Source organism: Lynx rufus, unplaced genomic scaffold (genome assembly GCF_022079265.1).
Source record: "Lynx rufus isolate CCGP_SWC_20201006 ecotype Redwood Valley unplaced genomic scaffold, mLynRuf1.p SCAF_18, whole genome shotgun sequence".
NCBI classification, from domain to species: domain Eukaryota; kingdom Metazoa; phylum Chordata; class Mammalia; order Carnivora; family Felidae; genus Lynx; species Lynx rufus.
The window spans coordinates 39,677,546-39,690,094 of NW_025814832.1; the positions used below are offsets into that span (position 1 = coordinate 39,677,546).

Here is a 12,549-nt window from a genome sequence, read left to right on the forward strand (position 1 = left end):
TTAAATACAAATCACAACTACTTTCTAATCCTAAATAGCTCTTGTCATGCAACCACCCGTCCAGTTAAGTCTTAATGCATTTTTAGAAAATGGCAGCTTTCCCTCAGATTAACCACCCACATTTTGTTGCTTTAATGAGGTAAAAAAAAAAAAAAAAAGAAATCTGAAATGATGTCCTTCCAAGCAAAGCCCCAAAACTTTTTCCTTATTTAATTAGGGGAAAGTATCATTAATAGTTAACAATTTCTCATTTTTAAGACTTTTAGTAGGAAGTGTGTTTAAAATTTTTTTTAATATTTATATTTGAGTGACAAAGAGGGCACATGGAAAAGGGGCAGAGAGAAAGGGAGACACAGAATCCAAAGAAGGCTCCAGGCTCTGAGCTATCAGCACAGAGCCCTACGAGGGGGCTCAAACTCACACACCATGAGATCATGACCCAGGCCACAGTCAGACGTTTAACCCACTGAGCCACCCAGGCGCCCCAGTAGGAAGCATGTTTTCAATTCAGCTGTTTAAGAATGGAATAGGGCAGATAAGATGATTCCCCAATTACTTCAAAATATATGTGGTCATTTATTGAATTGGGGAGGTTTTTAGTAAAAAAAAAAATTGAAGTTTAAATAATGCAATTCCATTCACTAGATATGATTTCTAACCTTCTTCCTAAAACTGGGTAGCTATTTGCTTGGGCTACTTTGTCATCTGTCAAGTAAAATCATTAAAATGTACGGTTTAGGCCCACTAGATGATCTTAGTTTGTGTGATTAATACAGATGCTTTTCTGACCGAGCAAACTCCAGATGGACCTTACAACACTGACAAAAGGAAGAATTAATTTACTTTACATTTTATAAAACATCACGTCTGAAGAATTACTAGCCTGGAAACACCAAGGTTTAGGCAAGAGAGCCAAGTTGGCAGAAGGCCACCTATTTCATCAAATGAGGGATGTTACTTGGAGTAAAAGCTTTTAAAAAGTACCAGCTTTATCGTCCTATTATGACCCCAGACCATGTCCAGGACCCGCGCAGGAAGGGGCTAGACTGGGGCCTGGCTGTCCAGTGAGCACAGCGGTCCTGGTGATCAATGCCGGTTGCTACAGAAGCCTGATCAGTTGTACAGCAAACTGGATTCACGAAGTTGGCTAAAAGCAAAGCGTTGGCGTGTTAAGATCCACTCGTTTTACATGTGTAGATGCACCCTCAGAGTTCCTTAATTAGCACAGTGAAATGAGAGCCCAGAGACATGGTGAGAATTTAAGCTGAGTCTTTTCAGGAAAAGTCTAGTTGAGTGACGCTAGCAACTCAGAAAATTCAAAGGACTCTCCTGTGGTTCTAGAAAAAGAGGATTGGGGGTCTGAATTATCTAGACACATTGATCCAGCTCACCAGGTTCCTGTTTTTCTTTACCTCTGTAGAGGAATATTTTCCTAAAGCATTTTGGGGGTGAGCCAAAGTTGACAGTGAGTCACCAAAACTCCTCCCATTTCAGAACTGAGATTCTGTGTCAAATTGAAGCATCCAAGCCAGTGAAATCCCTTTGCAACACCTGTGTAATAGACTAACCTTCCATACCGAGTTCTACCAGGCTTTTCCTGAATAAAATAATACAGCTGGGAAATGTGGATTGCCTTACACGCGAATCTATGTAATGATAATCCATTGAAATCAAGTTTTTCCTTATATCCATGTGACCTACCATCTAGAACCCCCAAGAAGGCTATTTACAATAGAGGAACCCATGGTACCCTCTACCAATAGATTTATAACTGAGAAGGTATCAGATTTTCATTGTTCTTCACACTCTTTTAGAAGGAGTTCACGCATTTTAAATTAAGTAAGTTCATATATTCCATCAAACTGCTGCTAAATGAGTTGGCTTGTAATTCTCCGTGTTACCCCCCCCCCCCGCCTCCGTGTAGTGTCGGGGAAGTGCCTTAGAGTCAAAATGCTTGGATTAGCATCTGGGTACCATTTCTTATTTGCTTGTGTGCCTTTGGGCAAGTGACTTCTCTGTGCCTCAGTTTCCTCATCTGTAAAGTGGGGGGTCAAAACAGATCCCACCTCCCGGGATTGCTGTGAAGTTTCAACGATAAAATGTACGCTCAGCCATTAGAACAGTGCCTGTTACAATTAAATACCTGGTAAATTACAGCATATTGATATCTAGGACACAAAACTGTGTTTAGTAGGGAATGAATTATAAAACCTTGTTTTCTCTGTCTTAATGTTGCCCCCACTCCCCACAATCCTTTTTTTCCCCTTTACCAAAAATCGAGTTATATTTTTTAAATCCTAATATAAATTCAGGTACAAACACTTTTACTACACCCTGAATTTCCAGAGCAGAACACAAAAGGGGGAGAAATGAATAATCAGAAAGCATTCACCAAGCCAGAGATTTGCTTTATCTCCAAAAAGACATGGAAAAGTCGGGCAGCGAGTCCAGACCCAGCTGTGTCTGATGTGCAATGGATTCAGAAATCCTATTTCACGATCAAGGTGAACTCTGGTCCAGGGAGGGACAGAAGCAGAGCTACATATTCTTTCAGAATTCTGCATGGACCTGGGAGAAGCTGAGCAGGTCTCCAGGCCCCGCAAACGCTGGGGGACAGAGAAGCACAGGGAGCTACTATGGCCTCCTGGCCTCCTGCCTATACCCGAGACCCCGCCCAGTGCTAGCCTGAGTTGTAAAGGAGCCATCTTCCTTTTCCAGGATGCGTAGAGGCATCCAAAGGCCACTGTGCTGCGGGGTTCTGGCGCCCGGAGTCCTGCAGACCTGTCTGCCTCAGTGCCCGGCCCACGGGAAAAGAGCATGCCCTCTCCTGTCACCTAGAGCTTGGGCACGGTCTCCTAGTTCTGTGCCAAGAAAATGGATCTGGATGGAGTCCTAGAGCCTGCTTCCAAAATCTTGCCCTTTTAAACAAAGCCAAGTGTTCTGAAATTATCCTCACTTATTACTGAGTTCAATGTTAGTCATTACCAGATTCACATTTGTGGGAGTAGCAAAGCCTATTCAGCTCAATAATGGCTTCTCGTGAGGACGTATTCTTGTAAAACCAAGAAAAAGCAGTGAACTCAGATTTAAAATGATAAACATCTAACATAACTGTGGTCTCTTGTGAGTCGGGAAATATTTATTTGAAGGGCGGCCTGGCAGAGAAATTTGACGCAAATCCCAAATCTTCATAACCTACCTTGCAAATAAATTCTGTGGAAGGTTTTCTCGAAAGGCCAAGATTAATGAATTTCCAGGCAGGTCCCTTGGTGTCCCAACAACTTTCCAGGCCATCTGCCCAAGTTAGAAAACAACCACCATAAGTGAACGCTCTTTCTACGTAGAGAATGCTAATCCTCAGTCGTTTATGGTAATGCTTCCGAGACCGTGGGGCTCAGGGAGGTCACAGGGCCCAGAACGGGAAGCCATGGCCCAGTATCCTGGTCTACTACTTTATAGCCCTAAAAGTGAGCTGGCAACTTCCCCGAACTCAGTTTCCTCATCAGTAAAGTCGAGTTGTTACCTACCTCACCAGGTAGATGGGAGGATTAAAACCTTGTGGGGAGACTAGGCCGTAGGGAAAGGTCAGTCCCCAGTCCTCCCTCTGCTTGGAAATCCCGACTCCCACCCCCACCACCTGCTGCTCCAGGCCTGGCATCGTTTTATAAGCTGCTCAACCAAAGCCATTTTAGTCTGAGATGTAAGACAGGTTATAACTTTCTTGTAAAAAATTGAGGAACTCCAAGTAGTCTAGGGCCTTGGGCCTTAAAATGTCCCCAGACCAGGAGCAGAGGCATCACCTGAGAGCTTGGTAGAAATACAGAACCTCAGATCCCAGTCCAGACTGACCAAACCAGAACTTGCCTTTGGTAGTATCTCTGGGGTATTTGTGTGCACAGATGAGTTTGAGAAGCTCTGCTTTAGGGTCAGCCTACAAATTAAATTAGGAAGAGGAGAGTATAAAGCTGATACCCTAGAGGGAGGCAAGGACCAGGTCCCTGAGGGCCTTGAATGTCAAGCAGAAAGGCATTGGCGCATCAACCTGGGAGGGGATCTAAGTGAGATGTGGTGCGACCCGACTGGCACTTTTACAAGTGGGCTGTGGCATGGAGAGGGGCCTGAAAGGGGAGTGAGAGCAGCCTGACAGAGGCCGAGAGACCAGACAAGCTGTACGTGCACTGCACCCAGAGAGAAATAAGAAGGGCTTGTCCTGGAGTAAAAGCAGAGGGGATGGGGAAGAGGGCTGGGCTTGAGGGATGTTCAAGGAAGTACTCCTGGCAGTACTTGGTGGTGACTCCTGGGTGTGGGGATAAGGAAAAAGGAGGAACCAAGAGAAGCTGGAGCTCTGGCCCAGAAAACTAGGCCTGTGGAGGTTGCCTTTGTCAAGGCTGAGAAAGCAAGAAGAGAATGGGCCCCATTCCGTGAGTGTTGTCTTTGAGGGGCAGGCAGGATGGCCGGGAGGAAATGCCAGGAAACACCGGAGGACCCAGGTCTGCTGCTGGGCGGAGAGCTCCTGGCCACCAGCAGGAATCCAAGGGCCTAGAGGGAGAGCAAGGGAGCTGAAGAGGGTCTCCCCTGTGAGAGCTCATGGAGCAAGCAGGGATGATGTGGGGAAAGGACAGAAGAAGACAACCACAGAGAAACAAGGCAAGAAGTAGCAGCCATTGCAAAAGCCTAGGGAGGCAGGGAAATGAAGGAACAGATCATTGTGTCAGATCTTGCACAGGATAGGAGTAACTAAGGGCTGAGACCCACCCCCACCCCCAATTATACTGGAGGTAATGATCATGGTTTTCAACTGGATGCTTCCAATGATGGCATTTTAGAATCGGGACTGATTGCAGCTGCAGCCTTTCCCAAACTTCTCTGATAAGAGTCGCCCGGGAGGTACTTGATGAAAAGACACATTCCTGGTTCCCGTTCCTGACCCAGAGCATCAGAATCTCCACCGAGGCAGCCTGTAAAACCACATCTTTAACAAGCACAGCAGGTGATTCTCATCACAGAGGTTTGGACACCTGTCTCACAGCCTTGATTCTAGAACATTAAAGTTGATGAGATACCTGGAGACTCCAATAAGCTGCAGGTTGTGATTCGGTCGGTTTGGGAGGAGGGGGCGAGGATTCTGCATTTCTAAGAAGCTTCCAGGGGACATCCATGTTGGCGGTCAAAGGACCACCCGTGGGGGAACAAGGCCTAGAGAAAACACCTGTCTCATTTTGCGGATGAGGAAATAGTTTTTGAGAAGGTAAACAGATGATCCAAGGTGACCCAGCTGGCTAGTGGCAGCGCTGAGAGATCTGTCATGCACGAGGGGGTCTCTGTGGATCGTGTCTCCATCAGGTGCCCATACTCCGCCTCCAGAAGGTTGGCAGATTAAGTGTGGGTTTAGCGGGCAAATCATTCACTTCACTTGGACACCTCCCTCGTCCACCTGCTTCTTCCCCTCCTTGGTCCCTCCCCCTTTCCGTGATCCCACCAGGATCTCTCTGCTTCTGTCTCTTTTCTCAAACCTCCCCTCTGCAGCAGAAAGGCCAGATTAGGGCATGACTGCCGCCTCCTCCTGCGGGCAGCTGGAGGACTGGAGGGGGAGAGCCTTACCGAGGTGAGACCCTGCCAGCCACTGTATGTTGCTGCGGGCACAGCTAATTAGACTGGCCGTGGGGGCGGAGAAGGGACCCCGCGCTGCCACGCAGGAACTTAGTGGGGGAAGAACTTTCCGGCGTCTGTCAGGGACGCCAGAGACTATTGGCTGGAAGAGGGTGTGATGATGAGGCCGTGTCCCTCAGTTAACTCTCGGGTGACTTTGAGATCCCATCGGCCACCCCTCTGACACCTGGACAGGCCAGCCCGAAGAACCCTCTTTGTGTTCTGATTCATTCACAGGCTTTCCCACCGTGAGTGCTGCTTCCTGATTGCTCTTTTTCTTTTGTGCAGGTGACAGCAGCGAGCACCCCCTGTTCTGTGTTGAATATTCCCCTTACTGCTCCGTCTTCGCTTTCTCTCCCTTCCCGCAGCCCAATACCACTTCCTGCTGCCTCCTCCTGCCGCTCCTGCCGCCAGCCTCCCCGGTGGCCCAGGACCCCTTCCCCCAGCTCCCTCCTGCCCCCTCTCCCTCCTTCGCCAACCCCTCTTCCTTGTCCCCGGGCCCCGTGCCCCAGTCCCCAGCCACCCTGTGTTACTTCCCCGTGTCCTGCCCGACCCCAGCGGAGACCCCTGTGCTGTGTCTGCCGGGCCCCAGGAGGCCCAGTAAGATTTACCTCGTGTGGTAAGTCGCCCTCGGCCAGGCACACAGCACAGAGGAGTCAGGGAGAGGGGGACTTCGGGCTTCCGGAAGGCAGGTGGAGAGGTGGGGGGCCGGAGGGCAAGGTCACGAGCAACACCCAGGCGGTGAGGTGTGCAGGGGAGCAGGAAGACCAGACAGCTGCCACTTGACTCGACCTCCTCGTAGCGCTAAGGCGTGAGCGACCAATAAAATCCCGTCCTCTCTCGAGACTCATCTGATTTCTTCGCTCCCGTGGCTGGCACGCTCTGGAACATGACGCCCAGAAACAGAGCAGGCCCTCCTGTGTCCGATGGCAGCCCCGAGAGGGCGGCGCGGGGAGGGGGGCGGGGCAGGCCCTTCCCAAGGCACACGCTGGGACTGAGAAGCCACGCAGAACCGTGCAGAAAGGGGACAAATTAAAGGGCTCACTCACTGTTTACATTCCCTTTCCTGCCTACTTATTAGGCACCACATTTCCCAAAATCAAAAAATCCCACCTCCTGGGCTCCAAAATAAAACATATTTATGGTACATAATTAAGCTTTAATTAAGATCTCCTCTGGGTATGTGAGACAGCACACATTTCCAGCACACCCAAATAGGCAAATCGACGCGGCCTGTTATTTGTGACTGTACAGAAAGCTGCCTATTACTCCAGGGCAACACCGGCCCTTGCGACTAAGCTGTAATTCTTCCCACGATCTAAAGGAAGCAAGACTTTTTTTTTTTTTAAGTTTATTTATTTATGTTGAGAGAGTAAAGGAAGCAAGACATTTTTTTAAGAAGGCATCTCTTAGACAGAATCTTGGCACCTCCTTGTCAAGACAGGGGGAGGGAGTAAAGGTTTAGGAGTTGTATTTTTCTCTCTCTTCGACCTGGTCTATCAAGAACCGTGTCTGTGTCTGGCAAGCATGTAAAGAACTGAGCAATGATGAGGCACATGGAATTAACATGCAGGATTAAGTGGATTTGGTTCTCAGTCATCAGGGCCTTGGGTAAATAGGAGATTACTACCTTTTATCCCCCCTAGTCAAAGTAAGAACTATTCAATCAACAATTACAGCATCCCAGCATCGTCAAGAGAACTAGGACAGGCACCTTGTATCGAAACAGCCATTTGGTTTCTCGGCCCCTGGAGGCATCGCCTCGCTCAGACACTAGAAGAGGGTCCAGTGCAAAGCAAACCAGTCTTCCCCAAATTCGCTAACAAACTTCAGGGTGTTGAGTGGCAGCAATGGGACTGCTGAGCACAAATGCCTTCTCTCCAAGGCAACGGGTCTGTCCTCCAACCTGAAGAGGAAGCTCTATTTCCTCTTCCAGTGTGACTCTAACTTGGGTCTCTCTGTAGGTTAAGGTCTGTACCATGCCACGGGGAGGACCATGCTAGAAAGGCCCCAGAGGTCTGAAGTTTGGTTTGATTTGGGTACGGGGAAGGTGAGTAGGACCCGGAAACAGGGTGCATAGAAGCTGTGCGGCCCAGGTCACCTCATCTGTGCCTGCAACGGCAGGTGGTGAAAAGGGATATTTTGTAAGAGTTTGCCTTCCATAGACTCTGAGAGGGTAATCACAAGGAAGAAGTCAGCAGTACCACCAAATTGGATTACAGTCTTTAAGGTCATGACCAAACTGTCTTACTCATCTTTGCGAACCCTCAAATTATTACATAGCAAAGGCACACGGGTATTTGTCGAACAGATTATAATAGGGAGTTGCTATTTGCCTTTTGGATTTTATAAAGGATTGAGGGAGGACGGCTCGGCAAGAACAGCACAGAAATGAAGGTTATCGAGTAGGTTATTCTCAAGGGATGAAACCTGCAGAACACGTTCTGGGCCAGTGCAATTCTCTCCGGGGAGCGACTTCAGATCCCCAATTAGCAGTAGTAGCAGTAAACTGTTTGTGGCACATGCTGCAACAACCACTGAGAGCGGCCGAGAAGCACCGGACTCTGAGGCCATTTACGTACATTATTGTGAAACGTCGCAGTAACTCGGCAAGATAGGAATATTCCCGTTTCAGAGATGCCGAGCCTGAGGTCCAACCTGCCCAAAGTCAGGGGCTCCTGCCCACCCTGCCAGCTTCGCTTGCCAGACCTCGTAAAACCATCTCCGGGTTCTCAGCTTTATTACTTTAGTCTGCTGAAACCCTCGGTTAGAGACAGACAGGCTCGTTTCTGGAAATCATTTAAAAGAGCTGATGCTTCGAAGAAAGCGTGCTTTTTTTGGAACAAGACAAAATCACCGTAAGTCATCTTGGATGGTTAGCCCAAGAAAAAGTTTGTTCTACTTTTGGACTCCCCCGTGGTAGCCGGGTAGCCGAACGCACCTTTGCACATCACACTAAGCAATTACTCTTTGTCCTGAAGGAGACCAGGCCACACGCGGGCTAAGACAGGGTCCTCATCCTTAAGGAGAGAAAAGATGTGTACCTCGGGCGACGTTAGACTATTTCAATGCTAAAGGTCCTAGGAATCCTGAAAGTTCTGGCCAAAGCAGAGTCAGAGCATAAAAGCACGTGGGTGGGCATAAAAGTGGAAATAGGCCTCAAAGGACCTGCCGGCTGGGGCAGGCTGGGGCAGAAAGGCCCCTGGGGAGGAGGACCCCACCCCTGCACCCTGGGAGGGTGTGGAGGGGGGCGAGGGCATGGGGCAGTGGGCAGTGTGAGGTTCTGCTGCCCTGGGCTCTGAAGGAAATGCAAAGATTCTAACGGGATTCCCGCTAGGAATCAACGTGCAATCCTTGTGACCAGGACCTTGGGGCCTGAATCCCAAGACTGCCCCTCCCTCGGCCCTCCAGCTGCTGCTTCTTCAGTAGGAATCCCATTGCTTCCCGCCCTGGCCGTCAGGGGAGAGGTAGGAGGCAGTCTTTGCGGAGAGCTGGAGGGATGAGGTCCTAGATGACCAGGGAGAAACCCGTGGGTTGCAGGAAAGCAATCTGGGTGCTGAGAAAGTGCCTCGCTCCCCCCTTCCGTCCTGGCTCCCATAGCGTAAATCCCCTCTCACTGTCCTCCAGGTTGGTGAAATTGTGTCTCATCACCACCCCACACCCTCTGAAGAATATGTCCTCGTCTTCTGGAGAACTCCCTTCTCTCCTTTGCGGTCACACCTGCAACCCCTCCAGGCCCCACCAGCTCACCCTACGTGAGCCACCACCACCGGCCGTGCCCCTCTTTCCGCACATCCCCAGTAGAACATGGTCCCCTCTGTCTTGGGGACACAGAACTGAGTGCCTTCCCCTCCTGGGGCCCATCAGGAGAAGCGGGCCGTACCTAATCGCATTAAACTCGGCTTCGTGAGCTGCCAGGAAGAACTTTCATTCATTTCCTGAATCTGGACAAAAACCACAACTTACTCTCTGGAACATAAATCCAGTTGTCTCCACAGGCCAAGAACGGCTGCTCTCTCGCACACAACTCAAGGACCTTCCCAGCTTTACCCGTGTTGCCTCCTGGCTACGGTTATTTGTGAAACTTCTGAACTGTCCAAGGGGGGATGAGCCAGGCAAATTCCCCTGGAAAGGTCTAGTTCAGATATTCACAATTCAACTGCCTTGTAAACTCAAGAACTTGCAGAGAGGCATGGAAAATACTGAAACGCTTGCCCCAAACTCCGTGGGCACTGACGCTTCCTACATGTGCAGAAGACATTTGAGATTATTCAAACCAATTAGCAACCTAGTTCAAAATGTGAATTTCCAAAAAAAAAAAAAAAATTCATCGGGAACTCATTCCACGTTAGCATTCTCACTACTGTCTTTCCCGTGAGTTCATCCTCCCAGCACATAGCCAAGCAAATAGGTATACCTGGTATTCCAGACGCTTGGGACTTTTCTGGAAGGCCATCTTAGCTGCTAATAAACAACCTGAGGGTACAAAATAGGCTGTGATTCAACCTTGGAAGAGCAGCTGGAGAGAGGGCCTTTGCATGTCCCAACGGCAGAGGGCTCTCGACAGGGTTCCCAGCATGCCCATCCCAACATCTATGAACAGGAAGCTAGAAGCATCTTAGCAGAAGGGCACACCCCTTATAGACCCTGCTTGCAGGTGTCACAGGTGCTCATTAATGGTGAGTGATAACAACCTTGCGAAGTAGGTATTATGATTTTCCATTTGATGGGGAGGAAACTGAGGCTGCAAGGGGGTGATGTGATCTGCCCAATTTCACACAGCTACAAGGTCACAGAACCAGGTTTCAAATCCAGCTCTTCTCTGACCACCTGGGCCCCAGTCCCTTACCTGCCTTCCCCGTTGCTGGGCCTTTGGAGCATTCTTTATGCAGAAGCTGTTTCCCTGTAAAAATTATTGAAAAGATTTTGCACCTTTCAGCAGCCCAGGCACCACAAATTTTATCAAGGAAGAGGAGGCCAAACCTGGGGAGACTGACAGTCAGCCCAGAAACGCAGAGCCCAAGAGTGCCAGGGGACAGGAGCAGACAGAAATCGCAGCTGCCAGTGAGGTCGCCGGCCCTCAGGGGACCAGGTAAGGACCTGGGACCCATGCGTCTTGGTCCGCAGAGAGGACGGACTTGTGTGGTTACCTGGTGAATTCCATATGGTTTTCAGACACTTGGGCTTTTATGTGGAGGACAGTGTACCTTAAAATGAAATGCCTAAAAGGATTTGAAAGCAAACTATTGGATCTAGTTTCCTTCTCGGAGAGAGGCTGGCCGGAAAAGGTAGGGCAGGGGAGTTTGTTTTTATTTTTTCTCCCATTTATTCCATAAGCATGACTGTGCATGGTTTTGAGTGGGGGCCAGCCATTCGGCTTCTGGAGAGGGCATCTGGGTGGTGGGGGACAAGGGGTGGAGAAGCAGTCTGCAGTTCTGGGGCTGTCTCACCTGGCCCAAGAGGCGGGGAGGGGGGTCTGTGGGTGGCAGACTGCTCACCTCCCGCAGGGATCTTCTCGCCTCGCCATCCAGAGTGTTGAGATCTCAGTGTGTAAGAAATAACATCAAAGCAAATATACACTTTCCTTCAAAACCCTGGTCTGGTGGATACGTCCTCTTTCCGTCCTGAGCATTCATCCAAAGGCCCAGGCCATGTTGCTCCACTGACCACATCACCCTCCCCTGTGATGGCAGAAGGAATAGGACCCGAAGAGTCTCCATGGGACTCAAAGAAAGTGACACTGGACAGCCAACCTCGCCAGGGACCTAGTCTTCCCCTTGGAGAAACCACTGAGCATCACACTTCCTCACCACCCGATGAACACAGTAGGCTTTATTTTAAAATGTGATATATACTTCAGTGGACACCTATAAATATCAAACAGGGGAGTGGTTTGGATGGCTTGGAATTTGGGGCAATTAGAGCATATGTGAACCTGCAGCAACCATATGTCACAGGCCCCCAGTGATGTAACACCTCCTATTGAGAAGGGCAGACCTCCCTTCTAATTTTAGGTCTTCTTCCTCCCTGCCTTGGAGCCTGGGATGGTCAAGTAGCCCCTCTGGGTTACAGTTCCCTTGTCCTAAAATGATGCCAACGAGGGGCACCTGGGTGGCTCAGTAGGTTAGGTGTCCGACTCTTGACTTTGGCTCAGGTCGTGACCTCACAGTTCATGGGATCTCACAGCGTTGGGCTCCGTGTTCTGGCAGCTCAGAGCCTGCTCAGAATTCTCCTCTCTCCACCCCGCCCCTGCTAGCTCACACTCTCTCAAAAATAATAAAAATAAATAAACTTAAAAAAATAAAAGATAATACAATCTACCTCACTGTATTGCTGTAATAACTAAAGGAAGTAATACACCGACCAGCACCGAGCTATAGTAGGCTCCAAATTACTGTTAGTTTCTCTCCTGCACCGCGCCAATGGTCCTAGTAAACCCTTGAATATTATATGAAAGGTCAGGTTCCCCATGCATGAAACATCCCATGAGGCTCATACAATCCTCCACCTATACCTGGAAGACATCTTCTGTTATCCCGAGATTCACTGAGAATTTATCCCAATTTTCTAGTATATATTCAGCTTTCTATTATGTAAGGATAAGGCCTCCTTGTCTTCCCCCAATTTTTTTCCTCACTAGTCTCTCTTTCATTCTTTCTCTCACATTCTCAAGTGGTTTGTATAAATTGGAGTAGAAGCCAGATGTTTGAATCGCATCCGTGAGAAATTCGAAGCCAATGTGACAGAGAGGTAATATATAGAAAGCTCTTACAGATCAATAAGAAAACCCACGAGTACCTGATAGGAAAATGGGAAGAGGCGTAGCAGACAATTTCACAGAAGAAATGCAGGCAGCTAATAAACACGTGGAAGAAAACAAGTTGAACCTCACTAAGTAAT

At 49.0% G+C, this 12,549-nt stretch overlaps 1 protein-coding gene across 1 annotated transcript in view; it reads left to right on the top strand.

Moving 5' to 3' along the window:
• MARCHF10 (membrane associated ring-CH-type finger 10) overlaps positions 1-12,549 on the top strand; it is a 76,590-nt gene that overhangs the window by 33,069 nt on the left and 30,972 nt on the right. The window contains exon 4 of the mRNA XM_047080448.1: positions 10,589-10,741. Within this exon, the coding sequence (XP_046936404.1) occupies positions 10,589-10,741 (153 nt within the window). The remainder of the gene's footprint in view (positions 1-10,588; positions 10,742-12,549) is intronic.